Source organism: Phoxinus phoxinus, assembly GCF_949152265.1.
Source record: "Phoxinus phoxinus genome assembly, chromosome: 24".
Classification (NCBI taxonomy): Eukaryota; Metazoa; Chordata; class Actinopteri; order Cypriniformes; family Leuciscidae; genus Phoxinus; species Phoxinus phoxinus.
Window position 1 is genome coordinate 5,792,726 of NC_136899.1, and position 15,677 is coordinate 5,808,402.

Here is a 15,677-nt window from a genome sequence, read left to right on the forward strand (position 1 = left end):
AGATGACACTGGTCTCCATTTCTCTTTTCTCAGGACCGTACAAAGAGCAGAGAGCTTTGGGCCCGAGCGCTTTTAGCAGTCTGGTATTAGAAACTCGCACATAATGGAATGCTGTGGTGGATGTGGGCCGTGATCTTTCTGTCTCTCTGAGGCCACAGTGATTTCAGTCAGCTAAAGATGGCAGAATAATGAATTACGCTATTGATTGAATTTCAAAAAGTGTGTGAAACGCATGTTTGTATTACCAAAGCCCTCATTATTTACTATGGATCCAAAAGAAACAGACATCTCTGAAATATAAGTGATGTTTGTCCATATAAAACTTGATTGCCAGGTTCTGAATGCAGAAAAGTTTCAAATTAATTCCTGTATTTGAATTGAGAAGTGTTGTTATTGTTAACTAAAACTATTAAAATCCTTTTCATCAATTGAAAAACATAATTTAAATAAATCTTAAGATTAAAAACTTAAATGGAAATTTGAAATGCTGTCTCTGAAATTAAATAAGTTTATGATTAAGTACTAAAATGACCAACTAAAACAAAAATAAATGAAAGCCAAGTAGAAATATATTAAAAAACAAAAACTAGTAGAATTGACAAAAGCACTGAATATATAAAAATAAAAGCTAATTCAAAACATGGTTAAATATTATAACCGTATATAAGTAAATAACATTATATGCTTAATACTAAAATAACATTGGAATTGAGTTAAGAAACAGCGTGCAGAACTGCAGTTCAAGGAAGTAGAATAAAAAAGAACTGAAATTGAAAAAGATTCATAACTCATTTTTAAATAGGAACGTTTCGGAAGTTAGATAGATAGATAGATAGATAGATAGATAGATAGATAGATAGATAGATAGATAGATAGATAGATAGATAGATAGATAGATGTAAAGTAAGATTAAATAAACTATGAACTCTGCACTGTTATTATTTGATATTTCAGTTTAACAGATTGGACAACAAAAGATGTTGATCTATGAACATGTCCTACTTGAATAATCACGCTAAGTGATCTGTACTTTGAGACACTTTGTAAGGATTTTATGATGCTTTAATACCGACTTTTTGTCCCCAGAATTGATCCAAGCTTGTCCTGGTGGGTGAACAGCTCCTCTAGGAGGATGAGCCGAACTGCCCAATCTCTCCTGGCACTTCGTGATTTATGACCTTTTTGGTGACAAATCGCCTCGGTTACAGCGCATCGGAATAGCAGCGTGTTGAGTCGGCCTACCTTAAATCAATGGCCCATTGTTCCTCCTCCATGGACTCTCTGCGGCTGCCGAACAGGGACAAAGCCACCCAGATCTGCTGGAGAACAACAGCACTTTTAGAGAGCTCAGAAAATGCTGAACTTCTGCTGAGACAAAATAACTTTGACCCTGAATTAAAAATGAAGCATGTTTATTTTTCACCATGATTCATTCAACTATTCTTGATGATCTGTCAAGTCTTCAGTATGAAAATATGAAAGTTTGGAATTACCAATTAACCAGTATGGGGCATCTGTAAAGCAAACTACCAGAGTTTGCTTTCTGTATGTAACGTTTAAGGGCAGGTACATCTAAAATTGATAGCACCACAACAACAAACCAGCATGCAGAAAAATGAAAACAAAATAAATACATAAATAAACCAAAGTAGGTAATTAAAGGGATAGTTCACTCTATAACATTAAATTTTGTCATCATTTAGGTCAGTCATCTCAATGGCAAAAAGTGTCCCAATGTACCTAAATTCACCCCTCACTCTCATGTCGTTGTAAACCTGTATTAATTTGTTTCTTCTGCAGGACACAATTGAAAATATTATGAAGAATGTTGGTAACCAAACAGTTTCGGGTCCCATTAACTTCCATAGTGAGATCAAAAAATATAATGGAAGTCAATGGGAACCAAAACTGCTCAGTTACCATCGTTCTTCAAAATATCTTCTTTTGTGTTCCCCAGAAGAAAAAGTCATGCAGGTTTGTAACGACATAAGAGTGATCTCACTGACTATCCCTTTAAGGTGTGTCCATCAAGATTTAGACTAATACAACTGTGCCTTGCTTACATCACATCAGTCATCACGACTGACCTTACAATAAACTCTGATGGCTAACTTTGTTTTCCTGCTCCTGAAGGTCATGGTTTCCTCGAACTATGTCCAGCTGGATGCACTGAGAGCTATTCTATGTTGTTGTTTTTATCATGTGTCCATGTCACATACAATATTTCTCTCAGACCACTGAATCTGCCTTTTTATTTGTACAATGCTGTATGTTGATGTTGCATATTTTTCTCTCGATAACAGTGGAGAATTCTAAAGTCAATTTTGATTGTTTGAAGATGCCCATCTGTCTGTTTTCAAAGTGAAAAAAGCATGTGGAGAAACTAAAGTAATGAGGGGTGATAAGTTACAGTGGCCATCCACCAACTAAAGGGTATGTCCGGTGTGCTACCGAGTTTTTGATAATGAATAATTGATAGTTTATTGGAACTCGTATTCAACCTTTCACATGAACCACAATGGAGACCATCGGAGATTTTACATCTGAATCTGTGCCTCTTCTGGAGAAAATATGTTTTCATGTGTAAAATCAGCCATTATCTGGGGGGTGTTGTGGGTGGAGCCAGGGCCTTTCTATGCGGTTCTGAGTGACTTCCACAAACATTGTACATAAAGCACCCTAATAATAGCTAATTCGATAAATATCTGATTAAAGCTAAAAGGAAATAAAAGTTAAAAAAAAATAAATCTAATGGAACTTCTGGCAAAGGTTTGAACCGTAAATTATAAGGGGGCATTTAGGTGTACAACAGTGCAAAAAAAACAAACAATTTTTTTCCTACTATGGAAGTCAATGGGGCCCATCACCTGTCTGGTTAATGACATTCTTCAAAATAACTTCCTTTGTGTTCATCAGAAGAAAGAAATTCATACAGGTTTGAAACAACTGTGAGTAAATGATGACAGAATTTTCATTTTTAAGTGAACTATAATTCCTTTAATGCATTCTTGCAGAATAAAAGAAAAAACAACAACATCTTACTGACCCCAAACTTTTAAACAGTGGTGTTTGCTTGACTTGGCAACCACCACTAATTGATCTAACTGGTTGGCCTGAAGCTGAATTGTCTTAAATTTAAGAGTCCAATTTTAAAGATTTCCTGAACCGAGTGTCTATTCCGATCAGTGGTTACAGCCACACAGCTGACAGTGTGAAGCACTAATGGCAGGCCTGAGAACTATCTTTTATGTCTTAATAAACCTCGCTCTCTCTCTCTCTTTTTCTCCTGCCACCAATGAGAGACGATGCTTTTTCTCCTTCTGAGAAAGGGGGCTGCCCGCAGAGGATCCGCTTCCTGTCAGTGGGTCTGTCTCTTAATGAGTGGGACTTCACATAACCTTCAAACTGGGCCGTGGAGCCGCCCAGTGCCTGACAGCTTGGCCCATCTCCCCTTGCACCAATAAATGTCAAGCGTTGATCTCTCTCTCCATCTCTCCCATCGCCTTGCTCGGTCCAAACGGGGCACCCATAAATCTAACTGGCCCTTTTCTCGCAGGTCTGAGTCGGTGGCTGAAAAATGACAGTTCCTCGGCGCTCATTTTTATTCTTTATTTCATCTCCTCCTGTCTATCCGCCCGACCTGTATTTAAAGCACTGATACAACGTCCACGCCACCGTTTGCCTATAGGGCCCGGGGTGTGAAGAGAGTGACTTCATAACTCACCTTAGATTAACAGAGAGAACGACCGCGGGAGAGAGAGAGAGGGAGAAGTAAAGAAATTGAATAGGTTATGGGGTTATTTGAAGGGCAGCGCAGTGGCTTTGTCATTCTCAATGTGATCTTTGGCATCAATTTCTTATTACAGAATACATCACTACAATCAGGAGCAGGGGGTCTGTTTGTGGTCGAGGGTTTTTTACGAAGCAGGATTACGGTCTGCTCTGTTTCTCTTCGTTACAGACCAGGGGCGAGTTCAATGCGAAAGTGAGCATCAATCCCAGGGCAGAGCACTTGAAAGTGAGCACTATAAAGGGTACAGAACCTGTATTTGTGGCTCATATGGTAAGTATGTGGTTTGTACACACATGTACACATCACTCCAACTATGTTAAATTGTAAAGTTGCTTTACATAACAGCAGAACTCATGTTAATAGCTGTTAAAGGAACACGCCGACTTTTTGGGACTTTAGCTTATTCACTGTATCCCCCAGAGTTAGATCCATACATACCCTTTTTATCATACAAATAACAAGGTCACATGAGACACAGCCATCTTCTAACCGTATACATACTGGGAACTATATTTTAAAAAAGGCCAAGCACTGCTACTTGGGCGGAGTGATTAGCGCAACACCACGGGGCTTCTCAGGCGCTGCGAGCAAATCACTCCGCCCAAGTAGCAGTACTTCACCTTCTGAGAATATAGTTCCCAGTAGAAGATGGCTGTGTCTCATGTGACCTTGTTATTTGTACACACTGTGACTATACAAATCACAACTGTAAATAGGAAAATGTTGGTGTTATTTTGTCCATTTTTGGGAGCTGTATGCTAGCTGGAGCCATTTACCTCCAGTCTTTGTGCTAAGCTAGGCTAGCGGTGGGTGCGTCAGACAGTTACGGCACGCATGGAGATGAAAAGGGTATGTATGGACTTATCTAACTCTGGGGGATACGGTGAATAAGCTGAAGCCTCAAAAAGTCGGCATGTTCCTTAAAAATATAGCCTCTTAGTGTCTTAACTCAAAATGCATGTCTCTCTGCATGTTTCACAACAAACAAAGTGCCTATAAACATTCATTTTTCTGTGATGTTATTAAGAAACAAAAACAGTGACATATGTACATATGTACACACACACACACACACACACACACACACACACACACACACACACACACACACACACACACACACACACACACACACACACACACACACACACACACACACACACACACACACACACGCGCAATTATATTTTATATACTCTTGCATTAAATTGGCCAAAAGTGACAGTAAAGACTTTTACATTGTTACAAAAAAATATATATTTCAAATAAATACTGTTCTTTTCAAACTTTCTATTCATCAAATAATCTTTAAAATCCTTCAGAGTGAGTGGAGCAGACTGATGCACATATTTGAATGGAATTTTCACATTGCTTAGTGTTCTTTGGACTTAGCCAAGGAATTTACTTCCTGTAGAGTCATTCAAGGGCAAAGCATGTGGTATCGATCACTTGACCTCTCCCAAAAAAAAAGAAAGATATATGCAAATATACACACGTGTAAGAATAACGCCTCAGTGCACAGAACCAGATTGGCAATAGAAGGATATCAGCTCTACAATCCACTGTGATGGACGGCGAGGTGGAAGAATGACCTGCAGAGAAAGAGATGAAACAGAGAAGCAGTCAGTAAAACCACTCACTCACAATTACCTTTAATTAAAAATCAGTACAATTCTAACACAATAAGCAAGCACCAAGTTTAATAAAAAGCAAATCTGAAAACAAACCTGATATCAACCTACGGAAAAATGATCCACCCTGAACATCATAGTGTCGAATTTGGTTATTTTTCAATAAATTAAATGGCACAGCGAAGGTCCTGTCCACCCGCACAATTAGATGCTCACTTCAGACTTGTTTACTGTGTTATACTGAAAACACATTTATCAGTAATTGGCTGCTGTTCTTTGTTGGGGGAGGCCAGGTTATAGATTTATCCCATAGCACTGCAAACAGTGAGGTAATGAGGGTGAGAGCTCTTTAAGGACCTGAGTTGTGTTGAACAGATTCAGATCAAGTATGTGTTTAAAGCTGACTCAACTGTTGGAATGTGGTCTGGTGGCTTTGCATTCTCTTTAAACAGTGACACGTGTGTTTGTAAGTAGCACATAGGTAGTAATACAGCTGATAATACGAATGCCCTGGAGAAAACTATAGCTTTTAAGTGCCTTGCTTAAAGGCACAACAATGATTGTTAATGATGTGTATATACTCTGGCTTAAGTTTTGCTTTTTAATTAATGCACACCGCACCCATGTATGTTTATAAATTAGTGAATATCTACATTTACATTGACGCATGTGTCAGAGGTTTTATGCAAATTACAGATATTGTCATTGTCAAGGTTCCTGGTTTCGTCATGCGTTTCCCTTGCCCTCATGTGATCATGTCATGTGCTTCACTTGTCTAATGAGTCATGTTGTGATTGTTTGTTTTAGTCATGTGACGTGACACCTGAGCTTTGAATGAACCAAATCTGAGCATTCCTCTGCTTATAATTCCACTCATCGCAACAATCAACAGCTCACTTTAACTCATCCACCCTCTTAACATCACTGGACCTCTCAAACAGAAGACACATTTGAGTCCTATAGTTCCATCTCCATGGCGATTATCACGGCCATTACTACAATCCCGATATCGTCCTTGATCTCTGTCTCTCCTCGTCGTCATTAAGCCTGAGCGTGTTCAGAACACAGCATAACAAATGAGTCTCATCACTCGCCCTCTTCGCTCAACCAATTCTACCAAATAGTGTTTTTTTTAAACGCCCTCCGCAAGGGAATTGCAATTATTTGTCATTTTAATTCATTCGGTCAGACACTGGGAAAAGAAAAGGGACAGGAGCTTGTGTTCGACATTGTGAGCGCTAATGATTCATGGTTCTGTCTCCGGGCCCGAATTAATATTTGAATGTAATTATTACTTCCTCTGCCATTAATGCACGGGCCAAATGAAATCAGGTGAGTGAGGATTTCATTAATGCACCGAGAATCTAAAAGGAAAATAATATCACAGCAAACCTCCCCTGCAAATGAGTGACTGGATGCTTTAAATAGACAATCTGTTGAGCATTCTAATGGAGGCTGATCTGTGCAGAACCTCATAAAGAGATGTGAAGGCAAAGCAGACGTTTTCCTGATGCTTCACACGCATTTACTGGAGCATGAATCAGTGGCAAAGGACAGATCTCTGGCTTTTTACTATGAAACAGTAAGGAGATTTAAACCATTGAAATATATAAATTACAACATAAAGTGTTCTGTTTAAGATGTGGCCTAGCAATTAGTGCAGATGCTCTGACACATTTATCCGTGGCACTCGTGATATTCTTCAAACTGCTTTCCAACTTATAACCTGATATTATGGAAGCCCATTTCTGGGCCATTTCAAAATTGCTGAGATAAAATGTTAACTTTACGACCCCCCCAAATAAGAAAACAAATCTTGCCTTGGAATCGATATTATAAGAGATAAAGTAAATTCTGACACACTAAGTCAGAATTATGACATAAAAAGTTAATTATAACATAAAGATAGACTTTTATGTCACAACTGGCTACTTAGTATCTCATAATTTCAACTTTTTGTCATTATTATCACTTAGGATCTACTCATTTTAATTACTCATTTTAATTTTAATTACTAACTTTTTATGTCAAGAATTTGACTTTTTATATCATAATTATGATTTACCATGTGACAGAATTGGGTTTCCATATGATAGCCTATAGTCTATATAATGGAAATGAATAAAAATAAATAAATACAAAATGCACAATAAAATAAAAACAAAATAAAAGTACAATAAAAAAAATGCAAAGTGCACAATAAAAGGAAATAATAAAATAATATAGTATACAATAAAAAGCAGCAATATCACATGAGCAAGAACAATGTTGAATGGTCAGCATTTGTTTTATGACAAAATAAAGTAAGAAAAGTAAAACAACTTATCTTAAGTTGAGAGGACCTTTAATGGACAGATTAATGGTCTCCCGTCAGAGTTCGCACATCCCTATCAGAAAACACATTGGGTTTCTCCCTCTGATTTTCTCCTGTGAGAAGGGGACGAGATCGGTGATGACAGGCCTAGTGAGGGGGAAGAGATGTCAGAGAGGCACTGGTGACAGGCCTAATGCTGTCAGGTAGCGCTCTCTCCCTATGTGCCCTCTGGATATGCACGCCGCTTCATGAGGCTAGTAGAATTTAATCTGTGCTGATAGTATAATGACATCTGCAGGTCTATTTGTGCAGGAGAGATGTTTAGATGAAGATCTTATAAAGCGTGAGCAGCGGAAGGCCAAATCGGTGGGGTGATATAAGTCACGTGAAAGAACCTGTCCAACACCAATAACAAAACTTATTGGTGTGCCTCAGCTGCAACTTCAATGTCCTACATGGGTAACAGGTCATAACTAGTCAGCTGGAAAGATTCACTCACTTCAGCCGGTCCTCTCACCACTGGGGTGCCACAAGGTTCAATGCTTGGACCCCTGCCACAAGACGCATTGACTGGGAACATAGAAGTACATTTAAATGTTAAATTAATGTAATAAACTTAATATGAATACTTTTTTAAAATAAATATGCAGTAATTGGCAAACAAATGTAGCTCTGATTGAGCAACTTCATATTTTTTAATAAATATAAAATAAAAATAGCTGTCATTAAATCTAACACATTTAATACTACTACTATAATAATAATAATAATAACAACACACAAGGTTTCTCAATGGAAAATTCTGTCATCATTTGCTCACCCTCAAGTCGTTCCAAACATGTATGAATTTCCATTAATTTCCATGTATGTGGAACATAAAAGAAGATATTTTGAAGAATGTTTGTAACCAAACAGTTGTGGGGCACCATTAACTTCTATAGTATTAAGTAAATGATGACATAATTTTCAATTTTGAGTAAACTATCCCTTTAAGTAATGTTAACAGAATGTTTGTTTAAAAAATTCTAGTCTTTAATGTTCTCAAAACTTTCTTCTCTGAAATGGTTTAGATGGACGTTCATCTAACATTTTTCCAATTTTAGGCCAACTTGTTTCAGAATAACAAATGTAAACGTTCCCCATAATGTTTTCGAAATGATAAAATGGTATCTTACCTTAACGACTGCATTAAAGGGGAAACACGTTTGTAAAACGTTTTAAAACACTGTGAACGACCAGAGATAATTTAGAAATAACGTTTTCATAACTTAATTAGTGGGTAAAGCGACTCGTTCTCAGAACATATTTTGTTCGTTGGCTCTGAAAATATTCATGCGCGCGATTTGATTACGTATTGTCAGGGGGAAATCTAACGTTGTAGCCTTACCGTGGTATTTAATCAGTAAAATAACTTAGCAACTGAAACCCGGCCACAATTTAAAATCTAGCGACACTATTGACACACTCTGTAAATAAGTAAACAACCTGACAGCAGACAGAAAGGTGAGTATGTCACAATGTGTATTTAAGGAGACGACCTGTTTGTCCTTGAGAACCTGCACCACCACTCAACGTGATTTATTGTGCGATATTGTTGTGCTTTTCAATATTGTTCAAAAGCAAGGCACTGATTACCTCTCTGAGTTCCTCTGTGGTCTCCTGTCAGCCCTTCGCTCACCACCCCTGCGGGCTAAGGCCTCTTTAATTGGTTTTGAAAGGATTGTGCACCCTTTTATCAATGATACACTTCGTAATGTTGAGTGCTGGACTGGTTAAATTCAACTAACTCTTTTGAGGGAGATTTAAAAGGCTCCCGTGTGGAAACTGCAGTATGAGAAACAGACAGCAAGCTAAGAAGAGAAAACATTAATTAGCTAAATAACCTTGAGATAGCTTCATTGAAACGTTAATTTGAGCAAAATTGGCTATTTCCCCTAGTTTTATATAACTTGTTTACAGGTAGCCTATAGCTTTGTCTACTCCTCCTGGCACAGATCAACAGATTCTGTAGTTTTATAAAAGGCGTGAGTGGGTTCCAGTATGACATTATTTAATACTGTGTCTCTCAGTCTACAGTAATGGCTCAGTAAATGTGAAAAATCTCTGCAATATTCTGGGCTGTAATGGAGTACCTTTCTTTTTTCTGCTACTTAAACTTCTCACACCTGAGATGGACCATTTCAGTTCTTCACTCAAGAGAGTGTCCAATCTCGTCTATGAACTCTCATCACGGCCTCACTGGTAGAGTTTAACCTCATATTTTTACCATTGGTCACCCAATACTGCATTTCTGAGTTACTTCTTTGACCTCCAGTGTGTATATGGGATGTCACAACATTTTTATTTATAATAAAAAGCAATAACCAAAAATGATAGAAAATAAAAATAGACTGGCTTTTAAAAATGGAAATGTCAAATATTAAATGGAAACAATTTTTTTTTTTTTTTGATATATAGCCTATATATTTATCTAATCAAAACACTGCAGAACCTGAACTCCAGCAAACAGTTCCCTCTACTGGTGACAGAACTCTATTGCCCCAGAGTGAGAGTGACGCCATCATTCAGAAGGACTCCGTTATGAGTGACATCCATGATGGATGGCTGCACCCACCGTAGCATATTGCTGCCCTTAGAGAGAACAATGTCTGTGCAGAACACTGAGCCTAACACCATTGAGAACTGCTATATTCGTCTCCGAACATTGTGCTAAGGACAGCATATGAAATGTCACCCTCATCCGTACTGAATGAGAAACATCCCGAAGAGGAGCACAAAACTCAAGCAAAATCGTCTGTTGGAGAGTCATACAATAGCAACAACATTAGAAATATAACTCTTATTTATGAGCTATTAAGGTCTTTGCTGTAAATACATAATGAAAGCAAGACAACTAAAAGACCCTAAGAAATGACCGATGAGTGTAGTTTCCTTTTCTGTATTTCCGAATTAAACAAGAAGTTGGAATATGATATATTAGAAACTTTTTCAGAGCATTTGATTGGACAATGTTTTTATACACTATACCGTTTGGGTTTTTTGTTTGTTTTGTTTTTAATGTTGTTTTTCTTGTTAAATGCTCACTAAAGTTGTATTTATTTGATCAAAATACAGTGAAAACGATGAAATATTATTATAATTTAAAATAACTATTCTATTTTAATATATTATAAAGTATTAATTTCTTAATTCACAATTTGAATGGTACACCCCTGCTAACAAGCCATCAATATTCTTAGTCCATATTCCCAGGAAGAGACATAAATATGTATGTTGGTTAAAAGGTTAAAAGTTTATTTACAAAAAAAAAAAGAAAAAAAGAGAGAGATTACATATGGCCTCAAATCTAATACTCTTAGAATAAATGTTCTATAAAGAAGCTTAAATGTTCTGTCAGCGCTTCATAGAACCTTTAGGGGTTCCTAATGGGATCATTTTATGGATTTAGGTTTAATTACATTTTAATTTCTCCTTTCATGGAACCTTTTTGGCATAGAGGGTTCTTTAAGAAACCATTGAAGCTTTTTTCTTAGTGTAAAAGCCACTGAATTTCAATTTCGATATAAAAAGTATGAACATGTCTCAGTGCTAGTAGACGGTACAGTTAGCAGACGACCGCTGAGTGCACAGGAAGTCACTGGTGATCTCTTTATATCCTGGAGCTTCAGTAAGACCGCTGCCTGCACACAGACAATACACCTCAGAAGCTGAATTTGTCTTTACATTAATGTTGATAATTAATCAAATGTAGCCTTATACATTGTATTTTGACCAACCTTCCATCAAGTTGTAGAGGTTACAATAGTTGGTGCCGTGATCGGTGACAGCATACCAGGTCTCTGACACTGACATGGCCTGGACAACAAGTTAAAACTGGTTATTTGATTGACCAAACATGATACTTCGAAGTCAAATGTATTTCCATAACACTTACAGACACGTGGCAATGTGTAAAAAATCCATAGGAGCTGAGTCTGAAGTTGATATCATCAACATATTTTTGTACTGGCGTTGTGTGTTTGGCTGATATGAAGTGCACAGATGCAGACTGCAACTTCAAAAGAGAGAAGGAGCAAAATATGAATGCAAGGTATACAGAGAAATATATATACGCACATCTTCTTGCATCAAAACAAACACCTTGTAGAGACACTTCTCTCCTCCCATGGCACAGGTCGAGACTGTCCTCCACTTTTTAATCTGTGTGACCAGAGCTTCATACACACTCCTGCAAGGGAGACTGAAATACCTGGGGAAAGCCGAACACAAGTTCTGAATCAATTGCATCGCTCTTAAATCCATACAAATGCTGCCACCTTGTGGAAAACGAAGCTATTGCACTTGCCACTCAAATTAAAGTCCCCCTGTATTCATTTTATCACTTAAAACTCACCTTTGTTCACCAAAATGACATATTTTAATACAAGTTAAATATAAAATATATTTAAAATAAAATATAAGTTTTTTTTTTCTTTTTAAAAAATTAGTCATGCTTTAAAATAGCTTAAATGTAACTCTACACCCTTGCCTGATTTAGTATACGCGGTTCTATGAATATGCAAATTAGCCCCGCCTCCACTCACTCACTCACTCACTCAGCTCAGAGATCCACTCATGACGATCACACGTTGACCTGATTGGTTACGAGGTAGTCTTTGGTTCACAGCAGTTTTAAGGAGAAAATACTCAGCAATGGTGTTGATGACTTATGAATCTGCACACGTTTTGTCTTAAAGCATATTAAAAACACCACATAGACACATAAACAACATTAAAAGCTTGTTTTTCACCACAGGGGGACTTTAAATATATAGTAGCCTGCATGAACATTGAACACTAAAATTGCTTTTCTTCCCAATTCTACATCTAATTTGAAAAACTGTTTTCTATAAAACTCTATAATTGTATAATTTAAATATAATTCATAATAAGAATAATTAGACATTAAATACATAAATAAATAATGAATAAACATAACCAAATATAAAAATCTAGAACAGATAAAAAATTACATTACATTTTAAATTAAACTAAATACTGATTAAATTTTTTAATCTAATCAAAACCTTATACTTGTTTACTTATGCATAAACATTATAAAATGATAATATAAACAAATACATTTACCTGCATTATTTCAGTTTCATTTCAATATGTAGCCTATATAACTGTTTAAATTCTTCTGTAAGCAAATCTAATGCTAAAGATTTTGTATTCTTTAATCCAGTTTTTTATATATATATATAAAAAGTCACAGAAATGAGTATGATACTTTACCACTCGACTTTGCACTGTGCGTGTAGAGGTCCTGCGGAGCAGAATTCAGATGATCCTAATGTCACAATACAAATAAAGAGCAAGTTAGAGAAACGCATGGTTATTCTGCCGTCTCCAGCTGCACAGCTCAGTCAATGCTGAACGTTCAACGAGAGGTCTTTACAGGACAGAAACAGAATCATAGGATGGTCATGAGCTGCGGGGGGAAATTGACTAATTTAATTAGAACATCAACTGAACTCTCAAAAAAGAAACAGGCCCACAGGGTGTGTGAACGTTGAGCTCAAAAAATAAGTCTTTATCTGACAGAAGTGAGACGGTTTCATTTCTTAAAGCGAGGTTGCAGAGATAGAATTAAAGTCGCTCTTTCCCTGATGTCCATTTCCCTCGAGGACAAAAAAATATTCAAATTCTTAATAGACTTTAAACCTTAAATGGAGGATCAGAAACTGGAACAAACATTAGGGATTCGGGAAAAATAAAAGCCTATAGGACAGTTTGAACAAGATCAGGAAGAAACTCGTAAAGTTCATCTAAATAGAAACATTCTGTCATCATTTCTTTACTTCATGTTGTTCCAAATAACATGAAGGTAAACCTTGGAACACACACACACACACACACACACACACACACACACACACACACACACACACACACACACACACACACACACACACACACACACACACACACACACACACACACACTCCTCAAGGATGTTCTGCAGCATCACATGTCTCACAGTAAATGGTAAACTCTTACTATTCTGGTCAGGGACAACATGGTTGCTGTTTTCGCAGGCCTGAAGCTGCTGTCCTGACGTTGCTCAGAAGTTGAAGAAGAAGAGGGGTAAACAGCAGTGTGTGAACTCATCCGAGGGCTGGAGGAAAGAGCGAAGATGCTATTTTAAGAGAAATTGACATGTTGTCGTCAGCATGCTCTTGCTGCAGGCTCTCTCGGTCCCTCCACTCTTGCCAAAGGACCTTAAGGTATCACAGATTTTAACACAAAGTCAAGTAAATGTCACAGTCTACTTGCAGTGTTACCAATTTAGTCTATTCCTATAATATCTATCTATCTATCTATCTATCTATCTATCTATCTATCTGAGCAGGCGGTTGAGTGAGAAACACTGGGATGTGTCATTATTTGCAGTTTTCCCAGTAATCTGCTGTGCAGCGCATAACAGGGATTTTAATTTTAATGAATTGTTTCAATCCCTTTTACGTGAAAATGTCATCAGCTTCTTGACGTTTGGCTGAAAGGGTTTTGTCACAGTGCATTGCTCTTACATTGTTCACCTGCGATGTGCAATTCATTGTGGCCAGATTACAAGCTTTGCATTGTGTTAGGAACAGAAGTGGTGAAGTGAACAGAATATTATTGCACACGAAAAGTTTTTAATGAGGTCTGTTAAAGTTTGTATTCCAAGTTTTTAAAAAAATCCTATTCTTAAGAGATGTATACGTTCCGGCATAAGGGGTGATATGGCAAACATATATCACGATTTTATCATGATTCTTGTATGTTGGTTTTAATATTTTGCAAGTGACTGAGCATTACAGCCAAACCAATGACTCTATTTTAAAAACAAAGCCTTACAAGGTTACAAAATATTAAATAAAAAAGAATGGCAGGCATTTAGGCCAAACTGGCGAAATTTTTTAATTCTTTATTATTATTTTCTTTGTTATTAAAAGATAAGAACAAATATACACATTACATATAGGCCTACACCACATATGAAATAAACAGTGCTTTATTTTTTAAGCTAGAGTAAGTGTATTTAACAAAAGCATTCCAGAAAGAAATTAAATGAACTGGAGTGTTTTATAAAAATAAAACACCATAGACTTCACTGTATAAATTATACATTGATACTTATTAAAGCTACTATTAAAGTTCTCAGAGCATGTGAGTGCTTTTCTCTTTGTTTTGTTTTTGTTTTATTAACATAAGGGTAGCCTATAGTTCCCCCAAAAATGAAAATGGTCATCATTTACATAGCCTACACCAACACGGACACCGACATTCCGTTTTTTTTCCAGTAAGAAATAGTAAAGATCATAAATATAAACAGTGTCTGGCTGGTGATTCATTACAGTGTTGTGGGGTTTGAACCTACTATATTGAGTGAGCAGCCTAGAACAACCCTGAGGTGTCGTCTACTGCAGAGGACTGTCTTCTCTTCACACAGCAGATCTGAGGCATGCTGCAGCACTCCAACATGTAACAGCAGAGAAACTGAATGAAGAAGAACGGCAAATGATAATGAAACGTGGTTTACGTTGAGTAGGTGTATAGTGGCCCGGACGTTATTTATTAATGGTCAAAAACGAACGGTCGGTGAAAATAACAATTCTCCTCTTTTATTTTTTAACGGCGTATGTTTAAAATAATGGCTGTTACATTTTTCTACATTCATTTGTTCGGATCTTTGCTGAAGCAGCGCCATGACGATTTTGATTTTGACACGTGCTAACAGTTTTTTTTCTCAGCGCCGATCAGGATGGACTAATCACGCTCGTTCGTGATTAATTGATGAGGGAATCACTCAATTATTTAATTAAGATTCATGGGAGGGATTTATATTGTGTGCCAGGTTAAAATATAATAAAATTGATTAATTAAAATGATTATAGGCTACTATTACGCGCGC

At 37.0% G+C, this 15,677-nt stretch overlaps 1 protein-coding gene and 1 long non-coding RNA gene across 6 annotated transcripts in view; both read right to left on the reverse strand.

Moving 5' to 3' along the window:
* The window catches only part of LOC306993119, a 23,611-nt gene extending 14,180 nt beyond the window's left edge, over window positions 1-9,431 (reverse strand). The window contains exons 1-4 of one of the 2 annotated variants that reach the window (XR_013796403.1): window positions 9,374-9,431; window positions 8,238-8,308; window positions 5,289-5,385; window positions 1,243-1,316 (exon numbers count right to left, since the gene is read on the reverse strand). This is a non-coding gene — a long non-coding RNA (uncharacterized lncRNA). Of the gene's footprint in view, window positions 1-1,242; window positions 1,320-5,288; window positions 5,386-8,237; window positions 8,309-9,373 lie in introns of both variants that reach the window. The other variant, XR_013796404.1, reaches the window with a different exon arrangement.
* A 1,582-nt stretch (window positions 9,432-11,013) lies between these two features.
* On the reverse strand, window positions 11,014-15,545 carry LOC306993118 (uncharacterized protein). Of its 4 annotated transcripts, none has more exons than XM_079602628.1 (8): window positions 15,428-15,545; window positions 15,144-15,262; window positions 13,781-13,898; window positions 13,016-13,070; window positions 11,879-11,987; window positions 11,673-11,792; window positions 11,515-11,593; window positions 11,014-11,418 (listed from the first exon to the last, which is right to left on the reverse strand). In XM_079602628.1, exons 5-8 carry the CDS (start codon window positions 11,903-11,905, stop codon window positions 11,327-11,329), a joined length of 318 nt encoding a protein of 105 aa, XP_079458754.1. In that variant the 5' UTR covers window positions 11,906-11,987; window positions 13,016-13,070; window positions 13,781-13,898; window positions 15,144-15,262; window positions 15,428-15,545; the 3' UTR covers window positions 11,014-11,326. The 4 variants fall into 4 exon arrangements, with proteins under 4 accessions (XP_079458754.1, XP_079458753.1, XP_079458751.1 ...); XM_079602627.1 differs by having other exon boundaries at window positions 13,781-14,001; window positions 15,428-15,524; XM_079602625.1 differs by lacking the exons at window positions 13,781-13,898; window positions 15,144-15,262; window positions 15,428-15,545 and having other exon boundaries at window positions 13,016-13,431.
* Window positions 15,546-15,677: the final 132 nt, after the last annotated feature.

Coding starts and splice junctions, on each gene's coding strand:
- LOC306993118 (XM_079602625.1), bottom strand. CDS start 13,113: ATGCGTTTCTCTAACTTGCTCTTTATTTGTATTGTGACATTAGGATCA. Junction 11,988..13,015: donor GCACAGTGCAAAGTCGAGTG/GTAAAGTATCAT, acceptor GGCTTTCCCCAG/GTATTTCAGTCTCCCTTGCA. Junction 11,419..11,514: donor CCTCTACAACTTGATGGAAG/GTTGGTCAAAAT, acceptor GTCTGTGTGCAG/GCAGCGGTCTTACTGAAGCT.